Genomic DNA, 23,016 nt, shown 5'->3' with positions numbered 1-23,016 from the left:
TATTCGTGGTGGTAGAGCACAGCATGGAAATTATGCATCATGTAGTAATGGACACAGATCATTTGTTTGCCATGAAGCATGTGATGGGTACTATGACATCTTTCAAAGAGAGTGATGACACATGGTACATGGATTCAGGAGCATCAAACCACATGACTTGTCATGGAGAGTGGTTTGATAATATGATTCCAACACAAAATCAGGGTAATGTTGCTACAGGTGATGATACTTAGCATTCTATTACACATGTTGGTAGTGTGCCATTGAGGATGCATGATGGCAGGGTAAAAACTATGTCTGAGGTGTTGTATGTGCCATCGATTACAAAGAGTTTGACATCAGTGGGACAAATGGTTGAACAAGGGTTGCAAGTGAGATTTAATGAACATGGTTGCTTTGTTGAGGATTTCAAGCATGGTTGCAAATTGATTGCCAAAGGTCAAAAGAAGGAAGATTATTCAAGCTAGATGCAAGCATTCCATAATTGAAGTTAGCCATGTTCTCTCATAGTCGTGGGATAGTGCTAGACATTGATTTTTGGCATAAAAGGATTGGTCATGTAAACATTCAAAAGCTGAAATCTATGTAAACAAAAGGCATTGTTGGTGGTCTACCTAGATTCAAATATGATGGGAGTACACGTGTGTGATGCATGCCAATTTGGAAAACAAACAAGGTTGCCATTTCCAAGGGATAGTCAAATGAGTAGAAGACCACTTGAGGTTGTGCTAAGTGATATATGGGGTCCCACGCAAACCCAATCAATAAATGGGAGCGGGTATTATATAACATTTATTGATAATTTCAGCAAGATGACATGGATCTATTTTCTGAAAGAGAAGAGTGAAGCCTTGGGTAAATTTAAAGAGTTCAAAGCACTTGTGGAGAAGCAATATGGCCATTGGATTAAGTGTTTGAGAACAGGTGGTAGTGGTGAGTACATCTTACATTGTTTCCATGGCATTAGAAGGCAGTTTACATGTAGGTACACTCCTCAGCAAAATGGAGTTACTGAGAGAAAGAATTGTGTGATAGGTGAAGTGGCAAGAGCACTCATGAATGAGAAGAGTATGCCTTTGTATTTTTGGGCAGAAGCATGTGCCATAGTGGTGTACATCTTGAATAAGACACCTACAGTTGCCATACATGAGAGTACTCTTGAGATGAGAATGATAGGTTTTAGGCCAGACATTGGGCATCTCAAAGTTTTTGGATGTATTGCCTATATACATGTGCCAGATGAGAAGAGAAGGAAATTGGATCCAAAGGCTGAGAAGTGCATAGTCATTGGTTATGCACAGGATAGAAAGGCTTACAAATGTTATAATCCAGAAACTAAACAGGTGCTCATTTCTAGAGATGTGGTATTTGATGAGTTGGAAAGTTGGTACAAAAACAAAGATGATGTTATGGTGGATGACACAGATGCAAATGTGCATGTGAACTTGCCAAAAGAGAGTACTATTTCATTATCTGGGCCAGGTGAAACATCAAGTGGAAGTCATGGTTGTCACGGTACGAAAATACGATACCATACGGGAATTTTTGGTACGATATGAAATTTTCGGATATCGTACGATAAAATACGGTTTTTATTTTTTGCACTTACAATCTATGGAGCTTCAAGCTTGAATGTGAGGGAAGGTTGGGAGGGGAGGAGTCTAGAGTGCTTGAGGAACCAGAACATGGATATGTGTCTCTCCCGGTTGGATCTCCCGATTGTCTCCAAAAAAGAACCTGGATGGGTAATGCAATACCAAAAGCGTTTATGACTAAGGGACCGTCCTTGCACAAAAACGAGGAGTGCATCTAGGGTGATAAGTTTAGGGACTCCTCTCTAGATCAAAATGGCCATGTCCAAATCTTCTCCCTCGTACGTAACTTGAGAATCTAATTGTCTAGCCTACCTATACTAGGGATCCCCAAGTGATGTAGCAAGATTCTCTCATCCTACCAATCAAGTGTACACTACCAGTCTACCTCGCCAGATTTTTTAGGTCTCTCAACAATCCCATATGGTCTACTGAGTAGACACGAAAGTTGCAAAGTATTGCGAGCATTTGGGATCTTCGTAAAGCAGGGTTTCTATATTTTTTTTAAGCATTTGGATTTTTTTTTTCAAGGGAAAAAAAAATTGGGGAAAAAAAAAACTCGTATCGTATGATACCGTACGATATCGTATGGTATCGTACCGTACGAACCGTACGGTACGAACCCATTCGTACCGGTACGAGAAACAACTATGGTGGAAGTGATAATGTAAGTCCGTGGTCAAGAAGGTTGAGACATGGTAGTGTGAGCACAAGTGAAAGTGTTGTTGACAAAGGCAAAAAGAAGGTTGAAGGAATTGGTATAACAGGTTATGAGTCATCTAGCTTGGAAAGCTTAGATGTAGAACTTGGCATCCCAACCTTACGTACTCCAGGTGTAAGGCAAGAGAGAGATGTTCTTCCACATGCTAGAGCACAGGGTGTACAAAGTGATCTACTGGTTTTGAGAAGATCACAAAGGATTAGGTATCCAGTGGAGAGATTGACATATGATGGGTATGCAATGCATTATGCATACATCATACATGACATCAATGATAAAGCACATCATGTTTTGGAGAAGCTATTGGAAAGCATGTATGGAAGAAAGCAATGGGCGAAGAAATGGATGCCTTAGTACACAATGATACATGGGACTTGGTTGCATTACCAAGTGGAAAGAATGTCATTGCAAATGGGTGTATAAAGTGAAATGTAAGGCAGATGGATCAATAGAAAGGCATAAAGCGAGGCTGGTCGCATCTCATTCAGGGAGCTCGTGGTGACATATTCCCCCTCGCTCGGTTCAGCAGGGCTGTCCTTTGGCGCCTTACCTCTTCCTATTTGTTGCGGAGGCCATGAGTTGTTTTCTCTCAGCCCAGGAGACCGGGCTCTGGGGAATGTGTCTTCCCCTCCACACTCAGGAGGAGCTGCTTGATTCAGAGTTTGCAGATGACACATTAGCTTATCTCTCAGGGGATGTGGGGAATCTCTAGAGATTCGTGGAGGCGATCGAGACCTTTTGTCGCGCATCAGGAGCACAGATCAATTGGCACAAGTTGTGTGGTTTCTGGGTAGGCTCTGCACCTGCCCCGACTTGGCGCCGAGTTGAGGCTTTCTAGTGGATCCCAAGGGGAACTCCTATTCATTATCTTGGATGCCAGGTGGGCATTGATATCTTCCCTCAGCAGCAGCTCGCCTCTCTTCTTCTGAGTATTTGGAAGAAGCTTCTATACTAGAGCTCAGCAAGTCTTTCTTTAGCAGGTAGAGTGGTGGTGGTGAACCAGATTCTTCTTGCCACCACGTGGTATATTACTTCATGTTGGGCCTTCTCTCAAGCTTGTATTGGCCAAGTACAGTGGTTGATCTGGAACTTCTTATGGGTTGGCAGTGTGACGGGAGGCCTGCCGAGGCCAAGGTGGCATGGAGGGTGATTATTCAGCTACGAAATAGAGGGGGACTTGGCATCATCGACCTTGCTATTCAGAGCCGTGCCCTGCTGGGCAAGCTGATTGTTAGAGGACTCCTTCCCGGTTGTGAGCCTTGGAAGGATTTCCTCTTGGCCCGGATTTCAGCCGGCTCCGGAGTTTAGGGGGCCCTTGGTCACAGAGTACCATATGGATCTTCACAGAGATGTGGGCCCGCGGTTTTAGTCTAGCTTTTGAGGATAGATTTGCAACCAGTCTTCTTCGAGCACCTTAGGTCGGCCCCTAGGTAGATTGCTCCGGTAGCCTCAGGGGAGTGGCTTAGGCAGCCGTTGGTCTGGAACCCCCTAATCCGTTTACCCAGTGGCGTCACGTTTCTTGGGGTGCGTTAACTGCCAGGTCCCTAGGCAATTGGATCACACACAAGCAATTACCCTTGGAGGTGTAGGAGAGAGACTTGATAGGGATCCGGGGTAGAGAAAGGCTCAACATCGACATCGACTCAGCTATTCCTCAGATTGGTTGACTCCTATGTGGCTAGGTGTGTTTACCAAGCCTAATATTCTTGTTGCAGTTCACGGACCGGACGAGGGCAGTGGGCTGCTCACTTTTTATATTGGATCTCATGGCAGATTAGAGAGATCAGAGTTTACCTTAGAGGATTTCAGTGGCTGCACCCTACAGAGGGTGAGGGTGATTGGATTTCAGGCACATGAGTGGCACATTGACCCGCCATCGGCCAAGGTGGCCAGAGAGAGATTCTGACAGCTATGGATACGGGAGTGCCGACCTCTCACGCGTCTACAGTGGGACCCTGCGAGTGGACTTGGCATGACCCTACTGATCGGGAGGAGACTCTCGATGCCCCCTTCTTTGCCTATATAGCGTGGCTGGGCCGTAGGATCCAAATGCTAGAGATAGATGGCACCCCGGCAGCAACAACACATTGGCAGTCACAGGGCCTCTCACAACGTTTCCTCTCTGACTTTTAGAAGAGGCTTTGGGGCAGTTTTCGGCCTAGAAAGATCACCCCCTTGCTTTGGATGATGGCACATAGGAGCTTGGTAGTCGGCACTTGGTTGGCTGTTGGAGGTTGGCCTACAACTTGTTCGACATGCGGCCACTCCTAGGAGTCTCAGCGACATTGTCTTTGGGATTGCCCAAAGGCTCAGCAGTTTTGGCGGCAGATCCTCCGCATCTTCACTATGGAGAGGGCCTCAACTCGGATCATTACTTCGAGCACTGTCACTTGGGCCATAGAGGCTGGGGTGGTTAGGGCTTATGAGGAGGATGGTGGAGGGATAGCTCTTCAGGTATCTCACGGCAACATTTCGGTAGTACTAGTCACTGCCCCACCTACAGACCATTGGCGCCCAGGTTCATGCCAGAGATGGGAGATTTGCAGTAGCATTGCAGCCTGGCATATATCGCGGGCTTGCTCTAGCGAAGCCGTTGAGGGCACCCACACTCCCCCAACAAAGACTATTAGGACATTTGGCTCGAGATCATTCATACCCTCCGTGGCCAGTGGATGAAGTTTCTGGGTGGATTCAACCACATGCGGAAGCTTTCTTGAGGATTGGATTCACATTTTGGTGACTGTGGAAACTCTTCCATAGAAGCTTGGGACAAGCTTTGCATAATTGAACGGTGCCAAAGCTTTGCATAATTGAACGGTGCCAAAATCACATTCTTGTTCATACTTAACACATTCAAAACAGTAACAATGGTGAAACCCGTTCGCCTTGAGCTCGAGTTCCCCCCTAGAAACACTGCCTACTGGCTACTTGGCTTGCCTTGGTTATGACACTGGGGCTAGCCAGAATGTGTTGTCTTGGGATAGATGTGGACCTCATTAGGCCACTCACCCCTCGCACCATTTGCAACAACCCTTACCATGGTAAGCAATTCCCAATCTATGACCGTTGGTTTCTTTGAAGCTCATTTTTATATTGGAGCTAAATCTGCATCTTGCAAGTTTTATGTGACCTCTGAAGGTACAATGAAAGAGAGGGAGGAGATGGATTACAATGTTAGTTGGTGAAAAAGAACCACAATACATAAGCTTCCCCATGGGATGGCTACAATACCCTTGGTGGATGAGGGCACCCCCCATGCTTATCAACATCCCAAGCCTCGTTCTCCACTTACAAGTCATCACCTTAGGTTAACCCCTAACACTCAACACTTCCCTCATCATGTCGGCCACCCCCTCAAATCATTATGTAGATCCAAAACCTCAATAATAGCAAAGACGAAGACCACCCCCAACCTTAACTACAATCACCTTTTTAGGGAGGTCACCATGAAGGAGTGGGTACACGAGTACTCTGGCTAGCCAAGGAAAGTACAATGTCCATGCAAAGACATGGGAACAACCACCATTTAGCGAGAAGGCTACCCATGAGCGGAAATTTGTCAAGCGGGAGCCCCATGCAACAGAGTTTTATCCAAACCTCGAGTCATGTTGGATCCCCATAAAGATATTATAAGCTCATGGCTTCTACAATAGAAACCCTTCCATTTGAATCTCAAAAAACCCTCACGGACCGCACTCCGATATTCAAAGTCAAAGAGAGTCAAGTGACGACCTCTGACCCTAGCTCAATCCCAATAATCGACATTTTGTTGGGTCCCAACCAGGCAGTTAGAAACACAAGGCTTCTACGAAGGGAACCCCCATATTTGGGTTCCAAAGTAAAGAAAATCTACACCACAAGCCTCTGCAGTCAAACCCTATTCTAGAGTCAATTAAGGAAATCTTTAAGCATGCCAAAGGTCATAGGCGGAATACATGACCATTTTTAAGAAGCCAAAAAAGAGCCAATTCTGGAGCCTTTGCCTTTAAAAGCAATCCAACCAAATTCCACATTGCTAGATGTAATGAAGAAGGACTCAGTGGGAGGTAAAAGTTTTCCTCTTTCCATGGGTCATATAGTCACCATAGATATTTCCTCCAATGTGATAGGTGATGACTTCATTTTGACCCCATCTGGATTGCCTCCTAGGGAAGGATCAGTGCACATTTCCTACTCATTGGCAGGTCCAAGACCACCTTCGAGTGAGTAAGAGCTAAGTGCGCACAAATATCGGGGCATTCTTGTCAATGAGTTTAATACAATCACTCGGTTCACCTCAATTAATATATAGGGTTTGTAACAAGCTATTGGATGGTGAAGATGAGGACCAAGAATATGAGTCTCTCCTAGAGCTTGCCGACTCCGCAATTTGGACATCCACATGCAGTGCTTGAGGCAACATTATGAAACGCTTTCTTGGGGCATGGTCAAACACTTTCTTGTCTTAAAAGGGATTGAAGAAAGGTACAAAAAGAGAAGATTTGCTTGGAGGATGGTTGGGTGTCACATGCACTCTGCACTGTAGTGCATGGTGACAAACTAGCTCATCATCATCAGTGCAACATTTGTACAGTATTAGTTCCATTTAGGATGATATTTGTCGTATGCCGTGACCCCATTGTATATCCTCAGTCTAGGATAAGTCAGGCACGAGCTACGTAGGTTGTTCTCAGCCATAGTCAGTCAGTCTAAGTCTCTTAACCCTCTTAAAGAGACGCATTCATGCATATACAGTCAGTAGAAACCTTAGGGTTTGCATTAGAAAGCATCCTGCATATTGTACAGCATTCATCATAGCATCTAGACCATTGCAGGACCCCAGATATCAGCCAGGATTTATCTAGGATTTATCTGGTATTTTTTCCATCATTTTCAGCATTTATACATCATTATTAAGCATTTAATATTTATGGAGCAGTCGGCCAGCATCTAGTGCCAACCGACTGGCTATATAGCTAGTATAAATAGGAAGGATTGATCCATTCTCTCATTCATCTCATAATTCAGCAAAGGATCAACCAAACGCTTGTCATCCTCAGCTTTAGGAGCATAGGCGATTGTAATTTCAGCCATCTCTTCAGCGTTTGTCTCCTACAGCCCTAGGCGCCTCAAAAGCATGAGCATTCAGCCATCTACATCAGTAAAACGCAGCAGTTCAGCATTCAGCCTTCAGTCCATCTTGCGTTTTTTGCATCCATACAGTTTCAGCATTCATCCATTCATCGTTTTGCTCCAGCCACTTGGTGAAGGTAAAACGCAGCATTCTCATTCATTTACAGCATTCATATACAGTCTAGAACAGTCCCAAACAGCCCCTCTCTCAGCCCTAGCTTTGCATCCCTCCCTCATACCATTGGGAAGAGTGCATAGGCTCGAGATTCGACATCTTTGGTGTTTCTATAGTAGTGTACAGTTCAGCCCAACACTTGGTCTTCAGAGGTCTGCGTTTGGCTTATCGTTAGTCACACCGTCACTCTCTAAAAAGATAATAAAACAAATACTATCTCAATAACGGGATAGGGGGCCCTTCAGTGGGTAATTCGGGACCCCATATGGTGTACAGTTCTCATCTCTCTCTCTCATATCTCTCTAAAGTTTGAAGTATTAAAGTGGATTGCTTAACTCCACATGTGGAGCTTCCATGCTCTAAGAATGGAGCATGGAAGTAGGTGAAAAGCAACAACAAATTTGGACATCCACATGTAGTGCTTGAGGCAACATTATGAAACGCTTTCTTGGGGCATGGTTAAACACTTTCTTGTCTTAAAAGAGACTGAAGAAAGGTACAAAAAAAGAAGATTTTCTTGGAGGATGGTTGGGGGTGGTTTTTTCTCACCTCTAAGAACATATTCTTTAAATTTTTGTTCCTCCAAAGATGAAGGAAGCTGTCACCTACTATAAGTTTTTGTACCTCCTGTGACCTACTAAAAGTTTTTGCTCCTCCAAAGATGAAGAAAGCTGTCACTAGGCTGCACATGTGGAAGAACATTTTTGTGCATCTTTCTTCCATCTTGGGAGAAAAGATGTAGCTAAGAGGGTACATGTGTATACATGCTTAAGGTGTGTCAGCTGCTCTCAAGCAGTCTCATGGAAATTTGTATGAAGTCATTATTGAAGCATGCGTTGATAGTGTCTTATCTCGATGGCAGATCCTATGAAAACCCTCTTCTTCTGACGATCAGCTTATGTGATTGTTTAGTTTTGCAACAGCCATGGCGTTTCCTTATGATGAATTTGGCACTAATCATCGTGAGCTTACGTGATTGTTTAGTTTTGCAACAGCCATGGCATTTCCTTATGATAAATTTGGCACTAATCATCATTTCAAGGTTTTTTATGTTTAAATTTTCCTAGTTGACTTTTGTAGCTATATGGATAGCACTTTCTTGAGATTTTTTTCCCTCTGATTTAGGCTTTGAAAACTGGCTCGTTTGCATCGCTATTCGATGGGCGTACTGTTTTCATTGTCAATGGAGTGCAAGGCAAGCTATACTGGGCCGTAAGTGTTGAAGATGATTTCTGTGAAGGCAGCAGCAAAATCCGCTCAAAAACACAAGAAGAAGCCAAGGAGAGGTTATTGGGTTATTTTGAAGGGTTCAGCCTCGCCACATCAGTTATCCAGGTGCAGAATACAAGGCCAAATCACTGTGTGAACTTATTGAACAGAAAACTCTCAGGTGTACTCGCGTAAGGGTATCCAATGGTTTTCATGAACTTTTATGCCTTTTTTTTTTCTTGGACAGGCGACAGAGCCAGAACTTATTCTGGAGAGGAGAGTGCTCGACTTGCCAGTGCTATCCACATGGTCAAAAGGAAGCACTGTTCTTCTTGGAGGTTGTTGGGGAAAAAACATAACTCAAGAAAATATTCAAATTTAGACCTTTTCTTATATTCAAGAGAATTACTTGATTAAACTTGCTATTTAGGTTTGTTTCTGCAGATGCTGTTCATGCTGTCACACCATCTCTAGGCCAGGGAGCAAATCTAGCCTTTGAAGATGGCATGCAGCTGGCAAACCTCTTGATGTCCTGCACAGATTTGAGGTAAATCGCTTGGATCTCCTTGAAATCTGAGGTAGTTATAATCATTGAATTCATAGCATAGAACACATGGGTAATCAGGAAGCCTCCCAAATCGAGGGAAGACAATCTTGGGTGCCACATGTGTTAACAAGCGAAGACGTCAGCATTGGTAAGAAACTGTTGTGGGGTGGTATTAATCACTTTTTTATAAGCAATGATCGCAAAAGTAGCTACCACATGATACATACTTGATGTTTCTCAAAGTGCCTGCATAGATATCAATGCTCCATCCTCAGTGGGAATCCTAGCTCACTTTAGCTATCAGGTTCTTGTCATAAGGAGACACTAGTTTGAGCAGCCCGGAACACACTTTCTGCGGGCATCATACCAGATGGGGGTGTGATGGAAGTTCCATGAAACAGGATGATGGCTTTGTAAGGCATAGTTGCATGAAACGGATACCATCATAATTTGAAATAAATAGCGAGCAAAATTTGTAGAAAATCACTAAGCAAGCACTAGAGACAAATCAATGGGTGATTTTTATTGGAGATTAGGAAACGGAGAAACGGAAACGGTGACTCTCAGGAAACGGCATTTCCGCATTTTCGGGTTAGGAAACGGCCGTTCCGTGTTACTATGTGGTAAGGTCCACATTTTGGTTGGGAAACAAAATTTGGAAATTGTCTCTAGAGTGAAGGACATTCTCCCAAGTGTTTTCTTCACCGGCATGATCTCTTCATTTAAACCACTCATAAATTGTCATGTTTGTAAGGGTTCGTTCCTTATGATCAAGAACCAAGGTGTCTCATGGGGTTGCAGGCCTATGCTCACTTATAGTAGTGCTATGTGTGAACAGCGCTTGACCAAGGACACTTTTTCCCATTTGGTTTTTCCCCTTGGATATCAAGTGTGAAAGGACACTCTATCCATATAACTTTTGTACTGGGATATTATATGGGTGTGACTCACATGCAAGGGTTGACTTCTATTTGTGATCAACCACACACATGATGTCTTGCTTTCTCTCCCTCTCTCTTTGTGCGAGCTTCCTGTTTTGGCAGTTAACCCTAATCTGCAGGAAATTCTGCTGTGTGTGTGAGTGTGTGAGTCCCAACATTTGGGATCAGAGTTGCGATACCCTTCCGGCGCTTCATGTCCGTTGTTCTTCGGCTGCCTCCGTCTGTCGATGTTCGGTTGCTTCACGTCCCTCGTTGTTCGACTGCTCTGTTCGTCACAGTTCGGCTGCCTCCTTCTGTGTGCTGCCCGGTCGGCCAAGCCCTGCCCCTTTCCACCTCCAAGAGTGACGGCACTAGTGCCCAGTGCTCCGCCTCTGCTCGGCCAACCGGCGGTGCTATCACCACAGGTACTCGCTCCTAAGCCAACAACACATTAATATAAACAACGCTTCTCTCTCTCTCTCTCTCTTTCAACATCACGCATCCTTCAACGCTAGCAAATCCTTGTAAAAGGAAACTTCAACAGAGCAAAGAATAAAGAGAAACACCAAGAGTAATACTTGGAATCCCAACATCTACGCCTAAACATGCATACCTCTGTAGCCTGTGTTAGGCTTTCTCTGTTAACAACCGTTCCTCTATGCCCGCCCGATTTAGGTGTTTTCTCATTGTTTCCCACTCTCCATATTTTTCCCTATTTTTTCTGGTGTGGGAGGTTGTCCTTTGCATGTCGGCTACCTCTGTGTGCTGGCCGACTGCTGGATTCTCTCACGACTGAGTGCTCTGACCTGGCCGACTGCTTCTATGTTGGCCGACTGCACTAGAGCAGGTCGTGGACATCTGTTGCTCTTGTCAGTTGTTTTTCAGCAGGCCGACCTGGCTTCTTGGAGCCATATAAAATGGCCCCTTGCCGCCCACACATTTCATTCTTGTATCCGGGATTTTCTTGAGTATATAGCAGAGTTATACGCTTCTCACTCTCTTAGTTCTTTCTTTTCTTTTCCAGACAGTGTATCAGATGTCACATGGTTGTAACTTTGGTCTCATAGGCAGGGATTTCATTAACGTCTTCACAATTTCGTGATCACGTTAACAAAACCTGTTATTAACATATTAAAACTTGTGATCACATTGTATATTCACATGACCTGAGCAATGACCTGCCAAAACCTACTAGTCCCGTAACTCCGCCGGGTTTCTTTTGTTTTCCCGGCGGGCCCGCCGGGAAAACTAAAGAAACCCGGCGGGGTTCCCTTGTCTACTCTAAACTATATCAAGTATCAAGAACCAATACAAGCCCCTAAGCAGGACTCTTGGCTCCATCAAACCATTCATAAAGCAAAATGAGGTAGATTAGCTACGTAGCTCAAATGCAAAGCTGAATGACTCCAACTTTGTCCCTAAATCTCCGCAAGTATTAGCTACGAACCACACCCTGCCCCCAATTCAAAGAACTAAGGACGAGTGGCTCAATAGCCTTAGGAGTGCCTACAAGGAAAGACGACAGCCCCTAAGATAAGGACGTTCTTCCCAAGAGGACACTTCTAGCAACTCGAGAGCTCTACAAGTACTTTGAGGAGAGATATTACGCCCCCAAAACAAGGACTATCTCCCCAAAAGTTGCATGATGGGTGTCGGGCAATGTTTAGAATTTTCCAGATCAATTTGGTTAATTTTTGACCATTTTTGGGTCAGTTTAGCGTAGACAAATATCTAAATATTTGAGAATTTAAAACTCCACCACACATGTGAAATAGGCACCTCCTTCATGAGGGGGAATCCCCACTCTGAGGTGTTAAAAATTCATTTTTTTAGTATTTCCTTTGGTCCTTAGTCCACTCTTCATCTTATGTGAGTATTTACTCATTTTCTTATACTAGAGTATTGGGCAAGCATAGATCTTTGATTTTCTTTGTGAATGTTAGAGAAGGTCTATTGTCCTATACTAGAATATATGGCAAGCATAGATCTTTGATTGTGTAAAGTATCCTTAATTGGGTACAAAAGGCATCCTTCATTGGGGGTGCAATGTGCATTGTATGGATGCTATCAATTATATGTATCTTAATCTTAGAACACACATTTATGCATTCGTCTTATCGTGATGCTAAAGGTTTAGCAAGAATTAATATTTATGGTTATATAAGTATCCAAATAAAATAATTCATGGTCTAAAAACTTTCAGTCATCCTTTGCATTTAGCATGAATCGTCATGGATATCTTTATTTTCTAAAGTTAAAACAATAAACTACATATATGATGATCTTTTGAGTTTGTAAACACGTTAATGAAATCCTTTCTCATTGTAAAAACTGATTGTACAAATTACCCTACATATTAGAACTGTGGATGAAATTCTCCATATACAAATGCTGACATTGGAAATAACAACCGCTATGGTAATGTCCGAAATCAGAGTGCATGAAAGATTACGCCCGATGAAGCTGTAGAGACGTCAAATTGGTCTAGAAAGTAGAACTGTGGGTGCAATCTCTGAGAAGGTAGACAGAATGAGCATGTCAAATCTTGGTCCTACGGAGCTTAATGGTGTTGGCACATTTTCTTCTTTCACCTCCACTGGTATGTTCTCATAAGCATCAAAGTGGACGACGTGCATATCTACTGCATCTGCTTTGACCGCAATATCTGACTCACTAGGATTTAGAATTGACATGTTGATTCTGCCCATTGCCCAACTTCGGCCGTGACCTTCATACAAACTCTAATTGCGGGCATTACCATAGTTGTTATTTCCAATGTTAGCATTCATATATGGAGAGTTTCGTCCATAGTTATGATTGCAAGCCTCATTGTTTCTGTAGTCAGACCTTGCAAGATAGTTTCGAAGTAGTTTTGTGCTATGTGATGATCTTTTGTGTTTGTCAAGATAGTTTCGAAGTAGTTTGTCTGCTGATGTATATTTTGTAATACGTGAGTGACTTTGTTGTTTTTTCATTTGTGTATTCATTGTTATATGCTTGCTTGAATAGGTTATTTGAGATGGAGGACAATGTTGGATCTAGTGATACCTCCAATAGAGTCCAAATTCCAAATAGTAGGAAAAAAAAGGCACCTGGGATAGAGTGGCAATATGCAATTAACGTCGGTGACCGATTCATAGATTGGGAGTGTAAGCTATGCCACACAGTAAAATCAGGTGGGACGCCTCGACTAAGAGAACACTTTTTAGGCGGAGCGAAGAAAAAGTCATGTACCCACCCCTCTGCACCTGCAGTGGCCAAACGCATAAGAGAAGAAATTCAAAAGAAAGATGCAAGAAAACATTACACTCCTACCGTTAATGTATCAAGGCAGCAAGAACACTGTTGTTCTAATCATCAAACTCCGGCTACATCGCCTGCTTATACTTCGAACGTCAATGTGCAACCAGAAAGTAATCTACCCAGTGCATCTTCCTGCAAGAGGAACTTTGACGTAGGAAATATACCCATGCGTCAAACTTCATTGCAAGAAAGCCTACGTCAAGGTCGGCTCGATGATGCACAACTCGCCCTTGCTGAAGCGATTTACTTTTCTGGGAGTGCTATGATGATGGTGGACAGTGAGCATTGGAAGAGAGCATGGAAGAAAATTGGTGAGTTTGGACCAGGGTTTTCACCGCCTACGTACCATGCTATGCGAAATGATCTATTAGAGAAATGTTATGCGCAAGTAAAAGAACTTGTACAAAGAATAATTCTTAGCAATATAGAGCTTTCTGGATGTAGTATAGTAAGTGATGGATGGTCCAATGTACAAAGAAAACCATTAATTAATATAATGGTTATTTCACCTAGAGGTGAGACTTTCATCCGTGCCGTGGATTCTGCTGGTTCAATCAAAAGTGGGGCTTACATTGCTCAAGTCATTGGCTCTGTGATAGAGGAAGTGGGTGCCAAAAATGTAGTCCAAATCGTCATGGACAATGCCAAGAATTGCAAGAATGCATCCAAAATCCTAAAGCGGCACTATCCACATGTTTTTCCGGTAGGCTGTAATACTCATAGTTTGAATCTTGTATTAAAAGATTGGTATAAAAGTGATGATACCAAATGGTTTGCCTCAATCGTCGACACTGCTCGCCAACTTGTGAGATTCATGCTCAAGAGACAGAGAGTGTTAGATATTTTTCGACCTCGCATGTCAGTTATGTTAAAGCTTCTAGCGGAGACTAGGTTTTGCACTCACTTTTACACTTTTGAGTCTCTTCTTCGAAATAAAGATGCAGTTTGCGAAACATTTACATGCATGACATTTCATGACTGGGAGAGCACTCAACCTGAAAAAGTGAAAGAGAAAATCAAAGTCTTGAAGGCAGCGCTTACGAGAAGAAGTTGGTGGAACAGTGTGATGGATGCATACCATGTAATGATGCCTGTTATGTATGCCGTACGAAATCTTGATCAAAGAGCGCCTAATCTCGGGAAAGCATGGATGCAATGGTGGACTGTCCAGCGGAGTTTGGAGTGTCCTGAGAAATTAGAGCATTCAGTGGTGGAAAAGCAATGGCGTGTACCATTCTCCAGTAGACAAAGAAAAGTCCTATTGAAGTACTTCCATGCTAGATGGATTGGAGCGCATTCACCACTACACAGTGCTGCTTACATGCTAGATCCTGAATACTGGAATATGGATTTGATGTCCAACGTTGAGGTGGTTCAAGATTTTTATAAAGTGGTAAACACTTTTTATAATAATGTTGATGATCGTGTAAAGTGCATAAAGGAGATGACCTCATTTCGATTTTTGTCCCTTTCACACTTGGGTTGGCCATACATAAGGGTTTCCTTTTCATATCCAAACTGATGCCGTTCACACTGTCCATCCCGTGCTCGTGCCCGTGCCCGTGCCCACCTGCTTGTTGTCTAGAGGGAAAAACACAAGGTCGTAACATAACCCCCTCTTGAAAAAAGCAAGCGTCCTCAATTGCACTCAATAACACAGTAAGCATCCAATGAAGAAAGAGTCTCCATATGACCAAAAGCAATGCCCCTCCAGTGCATCTGGGTGATGAAACAATCATCCTGGACAATAAGGCCACCCTGTCACATCGAAGTGACAATTAACTCTTGCTTGTTCCTTCAGAACCTGCAGCAAAAGTCTAAAACCAAGTGGAAACACGTAATCTGTGTTAGCCAAAAACAAAATCATGCATCATTCTACATATGACAAACATATGCATGACACATATATGCATTCGCAAACAATATTCTCCTCAAGATGCTCTACCCACTCCAAAATATCAGTCTCAGGGTTGCTCGCAAGCCTTACACCCATGGATATCCTGCAGGACCCACGACTGATGGTACAACATGAGCATATGAAAGCACTCAATGCATCCAAGCAGTACATCCACTAAGTACTTCCCACATATGTCCCATGGCTATCCCACAGGAGTCACACTCAGTGATGCATCCATGAACATAATAAAGTACTTGATCTGTCATACCAACATACATGCATCTCACCTTGACACATCCAATGTATTCCCAAGGGTGCCAGGATCCAATGGCACCAGAATTCAATAATACCTCAGAAAGTGTATAAATACATGCACAAATAGAGTTCAATCCATATATGAACCAAACCAACTCTAGGACTGCTTGCAAGACTTATGCCCTTCATAGAGTCTCGAAGTGTTAGCTCAGGTTGCTGCAGACTTTGAACTAAACCAAACCATGCCATTCCAAAGGAGACCAACTCCACAAATAGCATCATCTCATGTGACTAGTACACAATATCACAGAAGTCCCATAAGCAGATGTACTATTAGCCTCAGTACCTTCGGGTGAATACAAAGATGTCACCAAGCGACTCCTAGATGAAAAAATTGAGCCTGTCTATAACAAGGGAGCGGAGGTGCTACCCCCCTCTTAAGTATCAAGCAATGCTCCAGACCCCAGCTCTGCTGAACCTGAATGAGCCGTAGCAAGAGTCGGCTCCAACTCAAAGGCATCAAGATAAAGCTGCAATACCTAAGGTGAATCTACTAAGTCACCCTTCCCATCCACTTCGCATCCATTGGTGAATAGTTCTTTAAACTTCACAAGATAGCGACGGTAAACTTTACCTCATACCTTTCTTTCCTTATGTGCCAGTATCTGCTCGGGAATAAGAACCTTATCAAGTTCCTCTACTTCCATCTGAGCCTACTCTGATACATCCACAAGCACCCAAAACCTGCCCGCACTCCACCCAAGTGGTAAGCACAAGTCCCAATGAAGCATAGTAGACCACCACTGTTGAACATAGAAAGAAGCTGCCTTTCGAACCCCATGAAGCCTCCCTAAATATACCACCGGTGACAAACTGTCGAAAGCCATAGCCTTCAACCCATCTCTTGCACCATAACACTTCAACTGCTTCTTGTTCTTGGCTGACTACTTCCTATCCTTGGTGTCTTTTCTCCTGAGCTTCATCTTTAGCTTTTGCTCTTCACCTCATATAGACAAAGACTCACAATCCTGCACTCTCCTGTACTTCCTTTTCACTTTCCTCATGTAGAAGCTTTTGATGTGACAACCACGGGCTCGCCCCCTTGAGAAAGTCGACGATATCCTGACGATGGAACCATGAAACTGGCCTTCAGAAATTTGACGGGCGGTGAAACAAACACTCGCACACAAAACACTTCATCACCCATGGGGACCTGGAAAAGGAAAACAAACAGGGGGAGCTAGAGTGCTCCTGCAAATAGTAGAAGGACACCGATTGGCCCCAAAACGCAGTGGCGCCCCGTGTGGTATTTCTTTACTTGATCAAAATTTGAGTACAAAGTACAACTTGCAAAATCCTCTACCAATAGGATCCCTCGAAGCTTTCACCCAGGACTTCCAAATAAGAACTCTCGTTATTACAGCAAAGCATTCCATAGAGAAGGCACACATGTACAACACCTCCCTGCTTGAAAAGGTCTTCTCCATCGATATCATGGATCTCTCAAACCCTTTCCCAAACAGCAGTAGGGCTGAACTAAACCATATGTCCTTCCCTATAGTCACAGCTTGCATGTAACCTCGAGAAAACTACAACATGTTCACATGAATCCAAAGACATGCTTTCCACATGAAACCAAAGACCTGTATCCGATAAACCAAAGACCTGTATCCTATAAACCATGTTTCTCGATACCAAAGTCCTGTTTCCATGAGAAACCCACAAATACACCATCCAAGCACGGTGCCGAAAAAACCAAGGTTGTTTTCCATAGTACCAAGCTAGAGAAAAATGGAGAACCTGTAAGCAAATCTTTGAACACATATAAGTTCATCACAAAGAGAAATCACACCATCTCTCCCATGAACATCGTCCTGTGTATCTGTAGCTTGTTCTCCTGTTTCAAAGTCTCTCATACTTCCATGGGATAGCTTAAAACTAGTCACACCACTTACACACCCAATATGAAATTACTTTTTTCATCGATTCAACTGTCCTTAAAACAATCTTTTAATTAAACCATAATATCACTAATCAATAACCTCTAATTATCCAGTTGAATCCTAAATTCCAATTCATTCTTTCATCGGTGTACCTATGGCATCATTGGCAACCAGAACGCTCACCACTTGTCCACTCAGGGGCCTTCTCGATAGTTTCTAGCTCATAGTAACCGGCAATATATTCACATAACAAAATGGAATCTCCGTTGAAGATCAGCAAGATCAACCAACGGATCCATATAAAAGAGACATGGACTCATCAGTTGAGGACCAGCAAGATCGGTCAACCAGATCCATGCCCGAAATTCAGAAAACAACTCATACTCCTTGTTCCAAATATCTTCCCCGACGTACGTGTGGGTATCTTCGGCGACCCAGAGCAGCCCGAGTTCCGTATGGTTAGCACCCTCTAGGATCCTTCGCAAGTCACCTAGCGCTTCACTCATAGGCCGCTTCCTTGGTCCCTCGTCCACCGTACCGGAAGCTCACCATTTTAAATCGAACCGAGGCTGGTCAAGACCTCGGCCGACTTTGCTACGCGAGACGTCCTCCATCGACTCTTCGTCAACAGTTGCAACTTTAACATATAGGTCTCCACGACCTCATTCAAAACGGTCAAAATGCTTCCCGAGCATTCTTGACATAAAACAGTCATTTTAAAAACAGATTTCGCATACAGATACAGTTATGTGGCATCCAAGTGCGGGATGCACGTGACATTCCCTTCTGTTTAACTTGAAAGAAGCTGCATAGCCTCCAAATAGTCCGTCAATAAAGCCGAATAGTCTTCAAAGAACTCCTTGTCAAGCCATACCGCTTCATGGATCCCTCGGTCCTAAAACTTCGTGAGGAACTTTCTTTGTCTTCGGCTTGAGCATGCTTGATGGACCTGCATATGGTTTTAGCCAACCGACATGGAACACATCGTGCATAGTCCAACTTAGAGGTAGCTTCAACTTCATTGAAACCTCGTTAATCTTTCTCTGTATGGGAAAAGGTCCGAAGATCCTGAATGATAACTTTGGGCATCGCGTGTCCACCTGTTTCAGTCTTTGCTTCATGATCCGTAGATAAACCCAATCTCCTTCTGGGAACTTCACATCTCTTCAGCCTTTGTTGGTCTGTTGAGTGTAGACCTCTTGTGCTTTAGACTCCGTCATTCTGTTCGCTTTAGGTACTGAAGATGAGGTTCTGGTCAATAGCGACTGGAATGGTCTTCCAAACGTTGCTTCATATGGAGTCCTGCCAATAGCTGAAGAAAATGAATCATTCAAAACAGCTTGAACTAAAGACAAATACAATTCCCACTTACCTTGCTGATCGTGGACATAACACTCGAGCACATCAAAGGCCAACTGGTTGTAGATTTTTATGTGGCCATTGGTTTGTGGTGAAATGCATTGGAAAAATTCAATTTAGTACCAAAGTTATAAAACAATGCCCTCCAAAAATGATTGGTAAACTTGGCATCTCGGTCAGACACTATGGTCCTAGGGATCCCGCTAATCGGATACCAATGCCGAATGAACAAACAGGTAATGCCTTCGGCGGTCACATTGGCCCTGCATGGGATAAGCACAACAAATTTGCTACAATAGTCAAGCACTGAGTATTACACTTACTCGGACTGGGAGGTAGATTCGTGACAAAGTCCATTGATATATCTTGGAAAGATCCTTTGAGAGTTGGTAAAGGCTGTAACAACCCTATCTTCTTCCCACGAGGAGCTTTCACTTTCTGACAAACGTCACACTGTTGCACATGTGCAAGCACATCTCGCCTCATTCTTGGCCAATAATATTGCCTTTCTAACTTCTCTAAAGGCGAATTCATGCCCCAATGACCACTAGTGATGGCGTCATGGGCATCATGGAGAAGAGCTGCCGTGCACGACTTCATGACACAGTTGGCCTTTGTAAAAAAGCCAACCATCGCATATCAAAAAGTAGCAAGGTCTTGTGGCATCCAATGCTTGCTTCCACTGTGTACTGAATTTCTCGGAATCCGCGTACATGTGCTTCATGTTATCTAGTCCCGTACCAACAAGGTTGAGTATAGTGGTCTGAATCAAAGTCACTTGTCTCTTCGTGCTCAAAGCATCGGCCACTGGGTTGGCCTTTCCTGGCAAGTACTTGTTCATACCACCAAATTGCTGGAAAATTTTGGCTCCAGCGGTGCTAACGGTCACTCCACTGTGCACTTAGCATTGTTTGAATCCAAGGTAATGTCTGATGGTCAGTGCGAACCTCAAATTCACGACCATAAAGGAAATGTTTCTAATGTTTCAAGACTTGAATAACTACTAGGAGTTCCCGATCGTAGACTGAGTAATTCTTTTCCGCAGGCAGTAACTTACGAGACATGTAAGCTACTGGATGGCCAATCTGTTGTAACACACCTCCAATTGCGATGTTACTTGTATCGGTGAGATCACTTGGAACGGATCATCCCACAAGGCAAGCGCTAGACAAGGTGCTTTTGACAAAGCCACCTTGAGGTACTTGAATGCCTCCAATGCTCGTGGAGTCATTCGGATCCGTTGCCTTCTAGTCTTGATCCCCTTTAGCAGATCGCTGAGATTCGCCGAGAGGTCAGAAAATATGTCTATGTTGGTGGAGTATGCTTGGCATATACCCATAAAGGATCTAATGTCATAAGCAGTATGTGGTACTTCCCAATTGACAATCTCGGCCACCTTGAACGGATCAAGTTGGATGCCCTCGGCAATGAGAATGTATCTGAGGTAGTGAACCTCGAACAAACAAAATTCCGACTTCTTCTCATTGACGTAGAGCTCGTTGCTTTCTAGCAACTTCAGAACTTTCTCCACATTAATATGAACACACTTTCCTAGTAAGTCCCTGAAAACACGCATCATCATGCGGTTGAATGTGCCTGGGGCATTTGTTAAGCCAAAAGGCATGACCACAAACTCATAGTGAGCCCGTTTCGTGCGGAAGGCTGTCTTGGGGATGTTCCCCTCAACAATCCTTACCTTGTGGTACCCACTTTTCAAGTCCAATTTTGAGAACACCTTGGCCCCATTCAACCTCTCGAGAATATAATCTATTCGAGGCATCGGGAACTTACTCTTGATAGTGAGCTTATTGAGTGCACGATAATCGACACACAATCTAAAAGACCTATCCTTCTTCTTTACAAATAGGATCGGTGCTGCAAATGGTGACACATTGGGACATATGAATCCAGATTGCAACAGTTCTTGGAGTTGGCGCTCCTACTCCGATTCCATTGCCTTGAACAATTGGTATGGAAACTCGCTCGGGGGATCCAAGCCTGGGAGGAGGTCTATCTTGTGGTCCTCTGATCTAGACGGGGGGAGCTTGGGAGGGAGATTGTCTCAAAGAAAAATCGTCTGGAACTTGTCATGGAGAGCCTGGTACTTCTTTGAAGCACTGGCCACCGTCTGGGGTGTCTGGATGTATATCATCGCACACTGTACGCCTTTCCTAATTTCTCGTTTAGCCTGCAAGTGGCTTATGAGAGGAAAGTTTGGGATTCTTGGCTCACACTTAATGGTCACTGGGGCTTTGGACACATTTTGGCTAATCTGGAAAGTGTGCTTGTCCCAATCGATATCTGGTTGGAACTTGTGAAACCATTGAATGCTCAAAATTATGTCTCCTCCTACTAGAGGAGCAACCATAAAATCGTGTACAAACTCTATGCCCTGAATAAATAATTTAACACCTGGAGCTTCAAACTTGATGCTCGTCATCATGCATGTGCTAAAATCCTCAACTTTCTCGTCCATTGAAGTAAGGACGAAACGGGCTCGCCGGGCGGCCTGTTCCGTGACCACATCGTCCATGTTACCGCTGTCAAACAAGACAACGACTCTTTGGCCACCTATGTAGCCAAATTCGTTGCGCTCATACTCCGCCATTGTGCTTCATTTCAGCACTCTGCGCAAGCGAGAGTGCGTCCTTGAAGGTGACTGGCCTAAACATATGCACCTCCCATTGGATTTGCGTGTTAAGGCCATAAAGAAAGTGTCCTTTCTTGTCCTTGTCAGATTAGCCTAATTGCAAACATAAGTTTGAAATTTTATTGGAAAAATGAAGGACCGGTTGCGCGTTTTGACGCGCTCCCCTAAACACGTCTTCGAGTTGCTCAAGGTAATGGGCGGTAGAAACCGCTGCTTAATGTCGAGGACAAACTCGTCCCAAACATACCAACTATAGCCAAGATCACTCTGTCAGTATCAATTTTTCTAATTGCAAAAAAATAAGCTTCAAACTGATGTAACCAGGAATAGAGAGTTGTGGGGTTGAGTTTACCATTATACTTACTGAAGTTCATTTTCTCAGGAAAATGACTCGAGGAAGTAGTTGGTGTCATTCTTGCGTCTAAAGCCCCAAGGTATCTTTCCTGTTGCACGCATCGCCTGATGTCTTCTTGTGTAGCAGCACGGGATGCTGCCGCACGGTCTTTCATCCGTCGAATCTCGGTTGCTCACATCTGCAACTTGACCATCAAACTCGGCTGCGGTTGTAACCCTTCAAAAGGGTCATTCGGTAGAGGATTTGCTGTCGGGATATGGGAAACGGAAGGAGAGGGAGGAGGAGACGGAGAAAGAGGGGGCTGGAAAACGGGTGTGCTCTTCCAGGGCCAATATGCCTTCTGCTCTTCCAATTTGGTGCGCTGTTCTGCAATTGCTCGCATCATCTGTTGGAACATCTCTTGTACATTCATGTTTTCCACCCTCGAAGGGATGCTTAGTGTACTCTGTTCAGAAGTTTGTTCTCTCTCTTCCTCGTAGCTCACCATAGCAAGAAAATGCACTTCCTTTCCGGAGCGCAATCTGACCATCCATTATGCGTGTGGGAGACCTCTGGAGGCTTCCGGAGGCTGAAAACCAATCGTCCTTCGAGGGACAAGAGTCACACCAAAAGGGGTGGTCCATCGGAGTCTAGAAACCAACCACACAAGCGAGAAAAACTTTTTTTCTGGTTTTTCTGGCTGAATCTTCACACTTGAAGAAGGCTCTGATACCAATGTAACATGTGGAAACTTTGTGGCCGAATCGGTTAACTTCAATGCTCAGAATTCAACAATCTTTCACAATGAATATAATGCACAATATTGAAGTGGATGTTCAGAAAATAGCAAGAGATAGAAAGAGGGAGAAGAGGACATGGTATTGGGACCCAAATACCCTCTGTAGGGCCCCCACCATGAATGGTGTATTTGCTTTATTAGAATGATGTAAATCAGAAAATAAAGACTGAATCGTGACCTGCAATGTTCACCTTGGTTGG

At 43.8% G+C, this 23,016-nt stretch overlaps 1 protein-coding gene across 1 annotated transcript in view; it reads left to right on the top strand.

The window, feature by feature from the left end:
• LOC147631619 (uncharacterized) overlaps nt 1-23,016 on the top strand; it is a 115,857-nt gene that overhangs the window by 88,962 nt on the left and 3,879 nt on the right. The window contains exons 6-8 of the mRNA XM_086808154.1: nt 8,726-8,935; nt 9,057-9,147; nt 9,254-9,356. Of these exons, the coding sequence (XP_086664280.1) occupies nt 8,726-8,935; nt 9,057-9,147; nt 9,254-9,356 (404 nt within the window). The remainder of the gene's footprint in view (nt 1-8,725; nt 8,936-9,056; nt 9,148-9,253; nt 9,357-23,016) is intronic.

This window comes from Cibotium barometz, chromosome 14 (genome assembly GCF_041138505.1).
Source record: "Cibotium barometz isolate CiBa-2024 chromosome 14, ASM4113850v1, whole genome shotgun sequence".
In the NCBI taxonomy this organism is placed as follows: domain Eukaryota; kingdom Viridiplantae; phylum Streptophyta; class Polypodiopsida; order Cyatheales; family Cibotiaceae; genus Cibotium; species Cibotium barometz.
The sequence above is the reverse complement of the archived record's forward strand: the minus strand, read 5'-3'. Positions and strand labels throughout refer to the sequence as shown.